The sequence below is a fragment of the Aphidius gifuensis genome, linkage group LG5, assembly GCF_014905175.1.
Source record: "Aphidius gifuensis isolate YNYX2018 linkage group LG5, ASM1490517v1, whole genome shotgun sequence".
Classification (NCBI taxonomy): Eukaryota; Metazoa; Arthropoda; class Insecta; order Hymenoptera; family Braconidae; genus Aphidius; species Aphidius gifuensis.
In genome coordinates this window covers 4,641,105-4,654,471 of record NC_057792.1, presented here as the reverse complement: position 1 = coordinate 4,654,471, position 13,367 = coordinate 4,641,105, and the positions used below count along the sequence as shown (strand labels likewise).

Here is a 13,367-nt window from a genome sequence, read left to right as displayed (position 1 = left end):
TCTACAACCCTGATAAAACAGCCCTCTTCTATCTATGATATTTCAATGTGTTTACCCTATAGTTCCGAAAAAAAACAATAGATGGCGCTGATTTTTTCGAAAATATCGAATACCTCTTCGCTCATTCTATGTTCCTGATACTCGAAAAATTTTTTCTCTATCAAATTTCAAAAAATTTATGGAAAAAAAATATTCGAGTATCAGGAACATAGAATGAGCAAAGAGGTATTTTCAAAAATATCAAATACCTCTTCTGTCATTCTATGTTCCTGATACTCGAAAATTTTTTTCTCTATCAAATTTCAAAAAATTTATGGAAAAAAAAATATTCGAGTATCAGGGATATAGAATGAGGAAGGAGGTATTTTCAAAAATATCAAATACCTCTTCGCTCATTCTATATTCCTGATACTCGAAAAAAAAATTTTTTATTCAAATATCAGGCAAATATAAAATCGAGGAGGTAAATTTCAAAAAACATCAAATACCTTTTCGGTCATTCTATGTTCCTGATACAAATTAGTTAAATTTTTTTCTAAAAATATCAGGCCGACAGAAATCCAAAGAAGTAATTTTTCAAAGATTTCGCTTATTATTTATCAGGAATGTAGAATTCGAAAAGAGGTATTATCATAAATTTTTTAAATATACTAAATAACATGAAAATAAGTTTACTATTTAAATAAAACTTTGCAACTCCAGTGCTGATTGTATATATTTCTGTGTATCTTATTATCAATAATAACATAAGCCAACTTGAGAGAGAAAACAATAAAAGAGTTAATCATAATTAATTGCTAAAAAATTTTGACTAATCAGACGTCTACAAATAAAATGCGGTCAAAGTGTCCTTTTTATAATAGGTAATAGCGGTACTAAAATAAAGACAGTTATTTGAATATTTTAACACATTGAATTTAAATTTTTTTAAGGTGATAATTATATCTAATTTAATGTGCAAATGATTCACCGTTACTTTGAATGGATCATACTCGTTAAAATATTTTTTTTAAGTTTAAATGTATCATGATCATTCAGTTAGTAATACATCAAGAATATGTTTGGAATTATTTTATCTATTTTTATAATAACAATGGGATTTATAATTGGTGAGATTAATGGTGTATTTAATGAATCCTTGAGGGATGATAGTGCATTAGATATTTATCAGCATCAAGATAGACAAGCAAGATGTAAGTTTTACCAAATAACATCCCTCAGGGATTAAAAAAATAGCTATTTATTTTTTTTTAAATTAATAATTTTATTTCTGTTACAGTTTTTCCGTTATTTAGTGTTGTTAGATTTAAAAATTCCGAGTGTTCTGGAAATTCTGGAAATACATTTCGTGGTACTTGTTTTACTAAAAATGAATGTGCAAAATATGGTGGTATTTCTTCGGGTAGTTGTGCTAATAAACTTGGTGTTTGTTGTACTTGTAAGTAATATTTTTCGTTTAATTTATAATAGCTAAATTGAAAAATTTATAAATTATATTCTTCTTCAGTTCGTAAAGAGTGTGGAACAACTTCAAATGTTAATAATACTTATTTTGTTAATCCTGGATTTTATTCATCATATGAAGGAGGAGAAAGATGTGTTATTACAATCAACAAATGTAATTCGAATATTTGCCAGGTAAATTTTTTTATAAATAAAATTTAAATAAGAATAAATAATAACTTTTTTAAATATATTTAGCTACGAATTGATTTTTTGGAATTGAGTTTATCACAACCAAATGGAAGTGGCGTATGTGATTATGATTTTTTACTTATTTCTGGTGGTTCTACAAGTGTGCCCAGAATTTGTGGTGATAATTCAAAGCAACATGGTAAAATATATTATCAATAATTAGCGTAAATATATTTAAATTTAATTTTCATTATTTTGTTTTTTTAGTTTATGTAGAATTTTTTGAAAATAATCCAATAACCATATCTATAAATACAAATGCTGAGTATAAATTTGGACGTAAATGGAATTTAAGAATTCGTCAAATTGCTTGTGATTCACCTTGGCGAGGTAAGACAAAAAAATAACAAAAAATAATATATAAATTAATTTTTTTTAAATTTATCAATAGCACCAACAGGTTGTTTGCAATATTACAATACAACTTCAGGTTCAGTCACAAGTTTCAACTATGGAACAACAACAAATCCTCGAGGTAATCCAAATGATTAAAATAAACTCAACGATCAATTGTTAATTTAAATATATGTTTCTGTTAATTCAGCATCAATACTACCACCATTAGTTGGAACACGTCAATTACAAAATCTTAATTATGGTGTATGCATTAGAATGGCCCTTGGATACTGCACAATTGAATGGTCACAATCAGAAACAAATTCATTTTCAATATCTGGTGATTCAAGTGTTGTTGATTATACACCAGGTAAATTAATTTATTCAAAATTTAAAATTATTTCGTCTATCTTTGTATATTTTTTTGTCGTTTAGGAATTGATTATTCAAGTTCAGGAGTTGATTGTGATCATAATTATGTTATTATTCCAAATCCATCAATAAATGGATCTAGAGAAACAACAGATAGATATTGTGGTAATGGTTTTTCAACAAAAACAAGTAAAAGTAAACCATTTGTATTATATATTGTTACAAATACAGATCCAAGAGCTAATGGTCCATCAACAGATCCAAATGCACCATCACCTGATCTTGAAAATCGTGGTTTTATTTTAAATTATCGTCAAATACTTTGTGATCTTTGAAAATTAAATAAATCTTTTGCTCTTAAAATCAAATACTATTGTTTTATTTTGTAATAAATTATTCATGTAAATATTAATTAATTTTAGAATAATTTTATTGCTATAACTATTCAATCAATTAATTACAATATAACAAATAATTTAATTAGTGTTATATGACTGTTGTTATAATCAAGAAAAAATAGTATATAAATTATTAATAAAAAATAATTTACATGATAAAATTATAATTATTAAAAATACTTTTAATTACCCAACATATTACTGCCAGCATGATTTTTAACTTTATCTGTCATTGCTTGATACCAATTAGCTAATTGAGTATTTTCAAATGCATCTTTAAAAGCATCACAACCTTCAATACTACGTAATATACCATAAACAGTTAAATCAGATAAATCTGGATTTTGTCCACCCATAAATACACCACCTCTAGCATTAATTGCATTTATCCAAATATTTATTTCATCATAAAATGATTGTCTAACATCATCTTTTAAATGATGACGTTTTTTAAGTCTTTTACCAATAAAATACATTGCCAATGCACCAATATTAATCATCAATAATCTTTCCCAAGATGAAAAATATTCGTCCCATTTACCAGCCTGTAAAAATTTAAATTTAAATATCAAAAAATTATTATAAATAAATATTTAATAAATAATACTACTTACATCTGAAAATATGTTAAATGTTTGATATGATTCATTAATTGTTCGGTAAACATTTGGTGATAATGTATGAACAAATACTTCATCTGCCCATTTTCTCCATTTTCTTTCTTCACTGTTAATAAATAAATTAAAAAAATAATTTAATATAAATAAAACAATACTTAAATAGTATAATAAAATATTAATATTTACACAATGTCATCTAATGTTCTGTCTTTTGGTACAGATCCTTGATACATCAAAAAATATTTATTAACAATTTCTTCTTTGAATTTTCCATTTTCATCATTAATTGCTATTTTTGGATAAAACGTTGTTAATTCATTTATTTTATATGTTTTATCATTTAAATATGATGCTAAAACTGATACAATCATTGTACTATCATTGAGTGGCTGATATCCATTGTCAACTTTTGCCAATAATATTGGTACTTTTTTATATGATGACCATTTTATTTGAGGTCTAAATACAGGCTCTACTTCAACGACATCATAAGATATTCCATAGTAATCCAAAAATGTTCTCACCTTGATGGATAAAAATTTATAATTTAATAACAAGTAAAATTAACAAATAATTTGTTATTAATAATTGATATTACCTTGCAGCAAAAAGGACATGATTGATATTGAAATAGTGTCAATTTTAAACCGGTACTATCAACTGGTGAAACTATCTGACAAATTAAAACAAAATCATAATAAACAATGAGTTTTTACAAAGCTATAATAAAGACTTAGATGTTGATAAACATAAATAAAATATATAAATTATTATTAATTATTATTAACCTTTCGAGAAACTTCAAAAGCTGGTTTATATTTAATAACTTCAATTGGTATTTCATGTCCTTCATTCTCTAAATTTTTTCTGTCACGCTCGATTTTATTGAATGCATAACCTACACCAATTGCTGCACCAATAAGACCACCAATAAAACTTGTTTTTAATATACCTCTTGATGGTTTTTCATCTTGTAAAACAGTACGTATACCTCTTGATAAATTGTCTTTACGTATTATTGGGTTTTTAATTAAAAAATTACGAGATAATCTTGAAAATCTGCACAACACAGACATGTTTGAAAATAATAATATGCAATAATATTGTTATTATGCAAAAATTGGCAATCCTTTAAAAAAAAAAAATTTACGGCCGAAAAAATGCATTTGAGTGTCATCTGTAGGCAAAATTGTGAAACTTTAAATGCGCCATCTTGAAAAGCAACATGGCGTAAACATGTGTGATGATAAAAAAAAATAAAAATATACTACAAGTTATAATTGATTAAACAATAATATAAAACTAAATGAAGATTTATTTAATTATTATATTATTTTTTTTAAAAAAGCAACGGAAAAATAATTTTTTTTTATCAACTGAGTTTTTAAAAGTGATTTTAGTTGACAATGTCGCCGTTATTTCCTGTTTCTCCGCCATAACAAACTACGTACTTCCGTACATTTCAAATTCAAATTTAGTTAATAGCATTGTTCAAGAATTTGCCTTTGTGTGTGCTTCAATATTCGCGCACGTGCCTAAGGTTCTTTATTTAAAAGGTGGTGATTTATTTTTAATGTAAATATAAACATTAAAAAGTTTACAACAATTTAATGATGATATTGTTATAAATTCGCTGTTTTAATTTATTTGTTATTAAAAAAAATTAATATGGGTTCTTTGTTTAAGAAATAAAAAACATATTATTATTAATGATTGTTTATTAATTAATTATAACTAAATTGTACTTGATAATTAAAAATTACATGAAAATTTTAATTATTTTAATTATAATCATTGATCATTATTATTACGTTTTATATTTTTTTTTTCTTTCATTTTTGATTAATTCATATCACTTTTGTCAATACTTTTGATATTTAATGATACAAATAATAATAATAAACATAACATAATAACAATTTGATATTTCATTGGTATTATCAGGTATTATTCAATATTTTGAGCTATTTATATTTAATAATTCATTGTGCATTGATAACGTTGATATTTTTTTATTTAATTTATTTTTTTTTATTTTTTTTAATGGTTTTTTTGTTTATTAATTTACTTGCAATTGATGAATTATTATTTATCTAGTACGATTAATATTTGATGATAGTTTATCAATGAATTTTACGTGTGAATCAACAAATAAAGAAAATTCTCGAGCGTACTTGTCTAAATTGGTAGCTGCTTTAACTTTTGCAACCTCTATAACTTTCAAATTATTTTTAACTTTTTCTTGGCAATGTTCCAACTCCATTTCCATCTGTTCTTTAATATCTGGACCGTGTAATAAAACATTTTTGATTAAATCCTCAATTTTGTGTTTAGGCTCTGCTGGTGAAAGTACCTGTAAAATAAAAAAATTGAATTAAAAAATGGGGATGGGTTATAGGATTACCAAATGTGATATGTAAATATACGTACAGGAAAATCTTTTGATGTTCTATCATAACATTCCAGAAAAAAATCTCTTTCAGCCGTGGTTGATTGTCCTTTTGGTACAACTGATTTAAGTGAGTCAGTCAATTCCAAAAATGAATCTAAATATTTCAATTTTTTGCTTACTTCAGAACATTTGAGACATGATTCATCATAAGCAGAATTCCCAACATTGATCACAGATAAACTTGTTTCAAGCTTTTTGTACAAAGGTATCAATTGCTGATATGGTTCTGGTATATCCATTGTGTTACCACCAACTAAATCAAGTAAAAACCTAGAGATAAAAAATATACTAATTATAAATAATTATCGATAATACAATGTTAATTTAATATATTATAACAATATTATTTTTGTTTTATCTAATGACATAAATTTAAATGTGAAGTGTCAACAAAATAATAAACTCAACATTTTATTTATTCATTTCTTTTTTTATATAAATAACAAGCAATATAAAAATTCGTTTGATCCTTTTGAATATATTTTCATGCTAGATTTTCATTTTTTTAAATCACAAATTATATTAAAATAATTAAATGTAAAATAATTATACACTGATGTTACAATAACACTGTGTACTCATATACATTCATAGACCAAGAAAAAGACATAACAGAAAGAAAAAAAAAAATGTAAAAAAAAAAAAAACTTGCTTGCCTTTTTGGAGAAATATTTATGTGATGATATTTATCGATGAATTTTATTTTTATGTATATTAATAATAACTTTGCTTACGTTAATTTAAAACAAAACACAACACGACACAAAATTCACGTATTCCAATTCAATTGTATTTAATTGAAGTAATTGCGTATTTACCTGAGAAATCTTATGCGACAATGATCAATTAAAAATGGCTGCTGTTGTGGCTACAAAGCGGTTGATGGTTAACTCTAGAAGTGTCTTTAGAAGACTAGAGACATGAATGCACGAATCACTTCTCTCCAATTCTCTCCACCCAAGCCTCAGGCTTCCCCTTCCATAAGGCAATCCTTTTAAAAAAAAATATTTACGGCCGAAAAAATGCATTTGAATGTCATCTGTAGGCAAAATTGTGAAACTTTAAATGCGCCATCTTGAAAAGCAACATGGCGTAAACATGTGTGATGATAGAAAAAAAAATAAAAATATAACTACAAGTTATAATTAATTAAACAATAATATAAAACAATAATAAAGAGTATAAAATTAATAAAAATTACAATTATAACATTGTAGGTATATTGTAATATTAATCAATAAAATGGCACAAAGTCGTTTAGAAAAAATTGGAACAATCTTTAGCAGGTACTTATATAAATTATTATTGTTGACATAACATGTGACTATTATTAATTAATAATAAATAATTTATTTTTGTTTTAGAGTAACATTATTAGTAAAAGGTGGTGCTATGAAGCCAGATGATAAACCTTTATGGTACGATATATACAAAGCTTTTCCACCAAAATTAGAACCTAGATTTGACAGACCAGCTCCAAATATAGCAATAAAAGATATTTTTTACCAAGAAGATATCATCAGAGCGTGAGAATTTTAATAATTTTTTACAATTATTTTATAAGAAACAAGTAAACAATAGCATTGTTAATTTTTGTCATTTTGTTTTTAGACAAGAGAAAAAGGAAGGTGTGGAAAATGTGGAAAAAATTGGAGAAAGCAATAGAAAACTAATAAACATGGAGCTGTTTTCAGATAAAGATTAATTTTTTTCAATTACTCAAATAGAAGGCTGTGTCAAGAGTAATCGTAGTTGAATGAAATTTAAATTTGTTTTTTTTTTTTAAGCTTGGAATAAACAATAAAAACTAAAATAAATAATTTTCTATTATTTAGTTTATCTATCATTAAAAATAATAATACACATCATTTTTACATTTTTAACTAGAAAATAAACGATTGTTTTCTAGAATAATTTTTATTTAATATTTAAGGATACAGCATAAGATTATTTAGTTTTTATTTTTAATTTTTTTGTTTTATTTATCCATATACATAAATTATCCATTAAATTAAATTAAATGGATTATTTATGTAAAAAAATGTAACAAGTATATTAATTTTTTTAAGAATTTTTCGCACAAAGTTGATGCATAAGTTCACAGACTTCGCCATTGAGCTTTTCTCTTTCTTTCATCTGATCAAGTGTTGGATATGGTCCTAACTCTTTACAAAATAGCCTGTAATTTGTCGAATAAATAAAATGTGTGATTAATTGTCATATTAATTTTTTATAAAATTAAAATAATTTACTCACTTATATTCAGTCATCTTTTGATTTGTTAATTTAAGAATTTTCAATTGTTCTGGCGTACGTTCTGGCCTAGGCTTCCAGTCTTTCTTGCTTCTTATTATTGTAGAGTTATATTTTTCTTCTTCAACGATATATTCATTAAGAATTTTTCGTGCATCTTCTTTCGATAGTTTCTTCTCGTCACATAAACGCTGTTTAATATGAGTGAGTAAACCAACTGGAGTATCACTATTTTTTTGTGAGAAAAAAAAAAAACCATTATAAACATTATTTACAAGTTTGCGGATATTTACAATAAAAAAAAAATTACAATACGGCTTTTAGGCGTTTATTAAGATCTGCTCTAATTTTTGTAATATGAAAAGGCATAAATTTGACACGTTGTGTGATAGGTATTTTTTCATATTATAAAATAATACAGTAAGACAAAAAAGTCTATTATTTTAATTTTAGTAAATTTAAAAATATTTACTTACATCTTCGTTATTGAAGAAGCCGTGATGATAAGTTTCTTTGATGATGTTTGCTGTGTCTTTTTTACCTCGAGATGATCACTTCCAAAATTTATTAATGGTTGTTGATAGAAAGAAATAAAAAATTTTCGACTTTTTACAACCAAATGCAAAAGGGTATAAAATACAATGATCATAATGAGGTATGATTGAGGTACAAATGGTACAATTATAAAGAGCAAGTAGCTGCGAGTAGCAATATTTATTATTGTTTATATCATTTAGCCAACTGCCAACTACAAGAAATAAATTGAAATAAATGTTACACACACGTACATACACGGACTGCGTGCAAATAGACAATTCGTGTCTTTTTTACCTCGAGATGATCACCTCCAAAAATTGAAAACGGCTATTGGAGTATTCCAATTTGCAAGAAGATACGCTCTATATAGACTTTTTTTTTTTTTTTTAAGCTTGAAATAAACAATATGATAACAAAAACTAAAAAGAAATAATTTTTTATTATTTTATTTAATCATTTTGTTTTTTTTTTCTTTAGTAAATTTAATTATTACTAACATATTTTTCATCTTTGGATTATTAAATTAATTATATATAAATAATCACATTGAACAAATGACTTTTTATTAAATTATATTTAGATAAAAAGTATTACAACTTTTTCCATTTATAATAAACAAATATTTATTTAGATATTATTTTATCTATCCTCGATGACAATATTTCTAAGACTTACTGATGATAAATTTGGATCATCAATATTGATTAAACATTCACGTGTCTCTGCATCATCAAGTAAATTCTTCCACATTACATTTTTCTGTTAAAAAAGAAAATAAATTAGTTATATTAAATTACAATGTTTAATTAATAATAAAATATTACTTTAAATGTTGTAAAATTTCCTAAGAGTATCATGGTATGTTTAGCTCTTGTTAAACTGACGTTGAGTCTGTTTGGATCAGAAATAAATCCAATTCCATGGCTTCTAACACAAGACATTAATATAATATCACTCTCTTGTCCTTGAAAACCATCAACTGTATTTATTTGTACTGTTTTTAATGCACGATGTAAAGGATTTAATAATTCTTCTTCTTCTTCTTTTTCATCATCATCTTTATCAGTTTTTTTTTTATCTATAATACCATTTGGTTTTTTTTGTATTCTTTGTTTTCCTGCTCTTAATCTACAATAAATGAATAAATAAAAATTAATCAATTAATTTAAATTAATATTTAATAATGAACTTACAATTTATTAATATATTCAATGATAATTTTTCTTTGATGATGATAAGGTGTTATAATTCCAATACTAGGAATATTATTATTTCTCGAAATAAATTCTTCAATCATACCAACTAATAAATTTATAATTAATTTTGCTTCACCCTCATTACCATGACGACTTTGTGTTTGAAAACAATTATGATTTAATACTTTATAATGACAAAATGGTAATGGTAATACTTTTGATTCTGTTTTTAATTTACCAGAATAAAAATACTTATTTGGCCAACGTGCTATTGGCTCAACCATTCTGTATTGTGTATTTAACATAATTATTGGGTTCCATGGATCATTTGCAAAATTTTTTTGTGCTCTAGCAAACAGTGATACATCTAGACCACGTTCTCTTGATTCCTAATTTAACATAAATATATATTATTAATTAAATCAGGTGATGTTTAAATTAATTGATATAAATTACCTGTGAAATAATTGTTGGTGGAAGTTGTTGTGGATCACCAACAAGTACAAGTGTTTCAACACCAAGCATCAATGGTATTAATGTACCAAGTTCAGTTGCTTGTCCAGCTTCATCAACAATACAAACTGGTATTGATTGAGCTCTATCAATACCATATTTACTTTCCATTTTATATGAATAACATGATGATAATGTTGATGCAATAATATTTGCATTATCAAGTATTGATTCTTCTTTTTCATATTGTAATGTTTTTGTAATATTAATTGATTCCATTTGTGCAATAAATGAAAGATTTGCAAATGATAAATCTTTAACACCAGGATCAATTGCTTCATCTCTACCAATTCTAACAATATTTAAATTAATACCATTTTTTTTAAAACAATCATTACATTTTAATAAACGTAATACAATATCATCAACTGCTTTATTTGCTGGTGCACATAATAATATTTTAGCTGTTGGATCTTTTAATACATTTGCAATAATATTAACAATTGTTGTTGTTTTACCACAACCAGGTGGTCCTTGTACGAGACATATTTTTTTTTCTTTTTTTTTTATTGTTTCAACAACACCAGCAATTATTTCAAGTTGTGTTTTATTTAAATTTTGATTTGTTATTAATGGTAATATTGTTGATACATTTGCTTCTGACATTAAATAATCTTCACAATTTGGCTTTAATATTGATTTAAATAATTGTGAACCTGGGAGATCTTCAAGTGCACGTATTAAGCGTAAATATTGTCCCATTGATGTTACAGTTGTTAAGTGCATTGTACTTTTATAGGAGTTTGGTATCGCTACGTCTTTTGTACGTATTTGAAAAATTAATTTCAATAAACAACCAGAGCATGTTGATACTAAAATATAATAACTATATTATTATCAGATAATTAAGATCATTTTATATTTTAATTTTTACCTTGACAACATCTAACACCAGTTGATGATGATGATGACAATATGATACGTGAAAGATCTTCAATGTAACCCAATATTTCTTGATCATTGTTATATTTTAATCTAACTAATTCACCTCTAATTGGAAATGTTCCTTCAATTGATTTGAGTACTTCAGTTTCTAAAATAAAACGTTGTACTCTTTTATATTTTTGTTGTTCATTTTTTGATTTATTTATAACTGTCCCATGACAGCCATGAATTTGTCCAGATATATTTTTAGTTCTAATAAGAAAAATGAACAATGTTTAATTGATAAATCTATAAAGAATTAAAAAAACCATTTAAGCTTATTGTACAAACTTTTTTTCTTTATGATCAGAAAAATCATCATTTGCATCTCTTTTTAAAATATGAAAAAATTCAAGTAACATTAATGGTTCCATTGCACGATAGTAATCTTCAAAATTTTCATAAAACAATGATGTTGATATGACACTCCTCTCTTCTTCAAAAATTGGTGGTGGTTCTTTTTCATATTTTGGATCATCCAACCACTCTGGATTCCATTGAAATATTTTCCACATAAAATCCAAAAGTCTCTCATCTTCATCAATGAACTTTGGCCTTGAAATAAAATAATAAAAATTTGTTTAAATAATTTATTAAATTATATTTTTTTTAATTATAGAATTTTTTACCTGTTAAAATGTCTTGTTTTTTTTGTATTATCCATCTGGACAACTATTAATATATAAAACTTGAACAATAATAATAATTGTAGAAATATTTCAAATATAAATAATAGAAGCTGTCAATAATAATGTAGGTGTAAACAAAAATTAAGAACAATGTATGTATTTATTGATGGAATTTTGACAGTTCCTTGAATATGTAAATATTTTTTATCTTCTTCCTGATCTAAAAAAAAAATAAACAACATTAGAAGAAAGAATGTACGCCATCTTGCAGCAACGTCATCTTGATCTAAAAAATATTTTTTTTTGGGCTTGATATGACGTTTATGTTTATAAATAAAACACATTACACTTCCATGCACACGCAGGTCACGCACGTGTTTCACTTTATTTGATTTAATTTAGTGTATATTTTAATTAAACTACTTTATTTGTTATTCAAAAATATTATAAATATATTTTCGAAACTCTATTTAATAGTAATAAATATAATTAAAGATAAACAATGGAGCAAGTAAGTACAATTTGATAAATACAAAAACATAACCTCACTTTTGTTTGTACAAACAAAATTATAAATAAATAATTATTATTTTATTATTTATTTAATTATATATTATTGCAGGATTTAAAAACTAAAATTGATTTGGCTTGTAAGACTGCTGAGGAATTTACCAAACATTATTATGAAACTGTTGACAAAAAAAGATACGTAAGTAATAAAAAGTTTGCTTGTAATAAATAAATAAAATAAAATATGTTTTACAAGATATTATAAACTATATTGTTTTTATATTTTTAATTACAGTTAGTATCAAAGTTGTACATGGATGAAGGAAGTTTTACATGGAATGGTAACAACACTAAAGGAAAAGATAATGTTCAAAAATTTTGGTGTGAATTGCCAATATCAACTCATACAATTATTACACTTGATGCACAACCAGTAACTGGTAAATAAAAAAATTATCTAAATATAAATATGTAATTAAAAGTCCTTTTTTAATAATTATTTTTTGTATACTTTTAGACCAAGGAGTTGGTAATCAAATAACATTTCTTGTTAAAGTTCATGGCAGTGTTAAATATCAAGACAAATTATCAAGACCTTTCAATCAAAATTTTATAATAACAGCTGTTGCTGAAAAATGGAAAATAGTTAATGATTGCTTTAGAATGCAAGAGTCACCTGAAGAAACAAATTAAATATAAAATTAAAATAAATAATCATTAAACTAATTTAACATGAATAATAAAAAATTCAATAAATCAATAATAAAAAATATCTACAATGTTTATTAAATTGTACTTTTATTATTTTTAAATTTTAATTTCATTATTTATTAATAAAAAAAAAAAAATAAAAAATAATATTGAGTATATTTTCAATTAAAAATCCTTGCAATTATCACAGAATTAAAAAATTATAATATTCATTTGTTGAT

The 13,367-nt window shown here is 24.5% G+C and overlaps 7 protein-coding genes across 8 annotated transcripts; 3 read left to right on the top strand and 4 right to left on the bottom strand.

The window, feature by feature from the left end:
* Positions 1-716: 716 nt before the first annotated feature.
* LOC122857060 lies at positions 717-2,765 on the top strand. Of its 2 annotated transcripts, none has more exons than XM_044159036.1 (8): positions 717-1,109; positions 1,280-1,438; positions 1,508-1,638; positions 1,702-1,834; positions 1,903-2,025; positions 2,087-2,170; positions 2,240-2,401; positions 2,467-2,765. In XM_044159036.1, the coding sequence occupies exons 1-8, from the start codon at positions 1,058-1,060 to the stop codon at positions 2,736-2,738; spliced, it is 1,116 nt and encodes a 371-aa protein (XP_044014971.1). In that variant the 5' UTR covers positions 717-1,057; the 3' UTR covers positions 2,739-2,765. The 2 variants fall into 2 exon arrangements, with proteins under 2 accessions (XP_044014971.1, XP_044014970.1); XM_044159035.1 differs by having other exon boundaries at positions 717-1,193.
* A 133-nt stretch (positions 2,766-2,898) lies between these two features.
* LOC122857059 (prostaglandin E synthase 2-like) lies at positions 2,899-4,525 on the bottom strand. Its single transcript, XM_044159034.1, has 5 exons — positions 4,210-4,525; positions 4,020-4,094; positions 3,608-3,945; positions 3,416-3,527; positions 2,899-3,346 (listed from the first exon to the last, which is right to left on the bottom strand). The coding sequence occupies exons 1-5, from the start codon at positions 4,495-4,497 to the stop codon at positions 2,984-2,986; spliced, it is 1,176 nt and encodes a 391-aa protein (XP_044014969.1). The 5' UTR covers positions 4,498-4,525; the 3' UTR covers positions 2,899-2,983.
* Positions 4,526-5,118: 593 nt separating this feature from the next.
* LOC122857047 lies at positions 5,119-6,798 on the bottom strand. The gene is made up of 3 exons (XM_044159023.1): positions 6,692-6,798; positions 5,852-6,143; positions 5,119-5,774 (listed from the first exon to the last, which is right to left on the bottom strand). The coding sequence occupies exons 2-3, from the start codon at positions 6,110-6,112 to the stop codon at positions 5,511-5,513; spliced, it is 525 nt and encodes a 174-aa protein (XP_044014958.1). The 5' UTR covers positions 6,113-6,143; positions 6,692-6,798; the 3' UTR covers positions 5,119-5,510.
* Positions 6,799-6,957: 159 nt separating this feature from the next.
* Positions 6,958-7,608, top strand: LOC122857054 (28S ribosomal protein S23, mitochondrial-like). The gene is made up of 3 exons (XM_044159029.1): positions 6,958-7,159; positions 7,238-7,399; positions 7,485-7,608. Exons 1-3 carry the CDS (start codon positions 7,116-7,118, stop codon positions 7,576-7,578), a joined length of 300 nt encoding a protein of 99 aa, XP_044014964.1. The 5' UTR covers positions 6,958-7,115; the 3' UTR covers positions 7,579-7,608.
* Positions 7,609-7,864: 256 nt separating this feature from the next.
* LOC122857048 lies at positions 7,865-8,932 on the bottom strand. Its single transcript, XM_044159024.1, has 3 exons — positions 8,603-8,932; positions 8,130-8,354; positions 7,865-8,052 (listed from the first exon to the last, which is right to left on the bottom strand). The coding sequence occupies exons 1-3, from the start codon at positions 8,773-8,775 to the stop codon at positions 7,938-7,940; spliced, it is 513 nt and encodes a 170-aa protein (XP_044014959.1). The 5' UTR covers positions 8,776-8,932; the 3' UTR covers positions 7,865-7,937.
* Positions 8,933-9,083: 151 nt separating this feature from the next.
* LOC122857040 (helicase sen1-like) lies at positions 9,084-12,170 on the bottom strand. Its single transcript, XM_044159016.1, has 7 exons — positions 11,926-12,170; positions 11,588-11,851; positions 11,247-11,509; positions 10,316-11,184; positions 9,857-10,248; positions 9,488-9,791; positions 9,084-9,422 (listed from the first exon to the last, which is right to left on the bottom strand). Exons 1-7 carry the CDS (start codon positions 11,958-11,960, stop codon positions 9,303-9,305), a joined length of 2,247 nt encoding a protein of 748 aa, XP_044014951.1. The 5' UTR covers positions 11,961-12,170; the 3' UTR covers positions 9,084-9,302.
* Positions 12,171-12,249: 79 nt separating this feature from the next.
* On the top strand, positions 12,250-13,136 carry LOC122857051 (NTF2-related export protein-like). Its single transcript, XM_044159027.1, has 4 exons — positions 12,250-12,436; positions 12,548-12,634; positions 12,731-12,875; positions 12,953-13,136. Exons 1-4 carry the CDS (start codon positions 12,428-12,430, stop codon positions 13,126-13,128), a joined length of 417 nt encoding a protein of 138 aa, XP_044014962.1. The 5' UTR covers positions 12,250-12,427; the 3' UTR covers positions 13,129-13,136.
* The last annotated feature ends 231 nt before the right edge of the window (positions 13,137-13,367 follow it).

What these genes read in the sequence shown, in the direction of transcription:
- LOC122857060 (XM_044159035.1), top strand. Translation starts at nt 1,058, where the DNA reads ATGTTTGGAATTATTTTATCTATTTTTATAATAACAATGGGATTTATA. An exon ending in GTAATTCGAATATTTGCCAG is followed by an intron (nt 1,639 to 1,701) that starts GTAAATTTTTTT and finishes AAATATATTTAG; the next exon opens with CTACGAATTGATTTTTTGGA. An exon ending in TTGTGATTCACCTTGGCGAG is followed by an intron (nt 2,026 to 2,086) that starts GTAAGACAAAAA and finishes ATTTATCAATAG; the next exon opens with CACCAACAGGTTGTTTGCAA.
- LOC122857059 (XM_044159034.1), bottom strand. Translation starts at nt 4,497, where the DNA reads ATGTCTGTGTTGTGCAGATTTTCAAGATTATCTCGTAATTTTTTAATT. An exon ending in CATGTCCTTTTTGCTGCAAG is followed by an intron (nt 3,946 to 4,019) that starts GTAATATCAATT and finishes TTATCCATCAAG; the next exon opens with GTGAGAACATTTTTGGATTA. An exon ending in CATTTAACATATTTTCAGAT is followed by an intron (nt 3,347 to 3,415) that starts GTAAGTAGTATT and finishes AAATTTTTACAG; the next exon opens with GCTGGTAAATGGGACGAATA.
- LOC122857047 (XM_044159023.1), bottom strand. Translation starts at nt 6,112, where the DNA reads ATGGATATACCAGAACCATATCAGCAATTGATACCTTTGTACAAAAAG. An exon ending in GAACATCAAAAGATTTTCCT is followed by an intron (nt 5,775 to 5,851) that starts GTACGTATATTT and finishes TTTATTTTACAG; the next exon opens with GTACTTTCACCAGCAGAGCC.
- LOC122857054 (XM_044159029.1), top strand. Translation starts at nt 7,116, where the DNA reads ATGGCACAAAGTCGTTTAGAAAAAATTGGAACAATCTTTAGCAG. An exon ending in ATTGGAACAATCTTTAGCAG is followed by an intron (nt 7,160 to 7,237) that starts GTACTTATATAA and finishes TTTTTGTTTTAG; the next exon opens with AGTAACATTATTAGTAAAAG. An exon ending in CAAGAAGATATCATCAGAGC is followed by an intron (nt 7,400 to 7,484) that starts GTGAGAATTTTA and finishes TTTTGTTTTTAG; the next exon opens with ACAAGAGAAAAAGGAAGGTG.
- LOC122857048 (XM_044159024.1), bottom strand. Translation starts at nt 8,775, where the DNA reads ATGATCATTGTATTTTATACCCTTTTGCATTTGGTTGTAAAAAGTCGA. An exon ending in GCTTCTTCAATAACGAAGAT is followed by an intron (nt 8,355 to 8,602) that starts GTAAGTAAATAT and finishes ACAAAAAAATAG; the next exon opens with TGATACTCCAGTTGGTTTAC. An exon ending in CAAAAGATGACTGAATATAA is followed by an intron (nt 8,053 to 8,129) that starts GTGAGTAAATTA and finishes GACAAATTACAG; the next exon opens with GCTATTTTGTAAAGAGTTAG.
- LOC122857040 (XM_044159016.1), bottom strand. Translation starts at nt 11,960, where the DNA reads ATGGATAATACAAAAAAAACAAGACATTTTAACAG. An exon ending in CACCAACAATTATTTCACAG is followed by an intron (nt 10,249 to 10,315) that starts GTAATTTATATC and finishes ATGTTAAATTAG; the next exon opens with GAATCAAGAGAACGTGGTCT. An exon ending in GAAATTTTACAACATTTAAA is followed by an intron (nt 9,423 to 9,487) that starts GTAATATTTTAT and finishes CTTTTTTAACAG; the next exon opens with AAAAATGTAATGTGGAAGAA.
- LOC122857051 (XM_044159027.1), top strand. An exon ending in CTGTTGACAAAAAAAGATAC is followed by an intron (nt 12,635 to 12,730) that starts GTAAGTAATAAA and finishes TTTTAATTACAG; the next exon opens with TTAGTATCAAAGTTGTACAT. An exon ending in TGATGCACAACCAGTAACTG is followed by an intron (nt 12,876 to 12,952) that starts GTAAATAAAAAA and finishes GTATACTTTTAG; the next exon opens with ACCAAGGAGTTGGTAATCAA.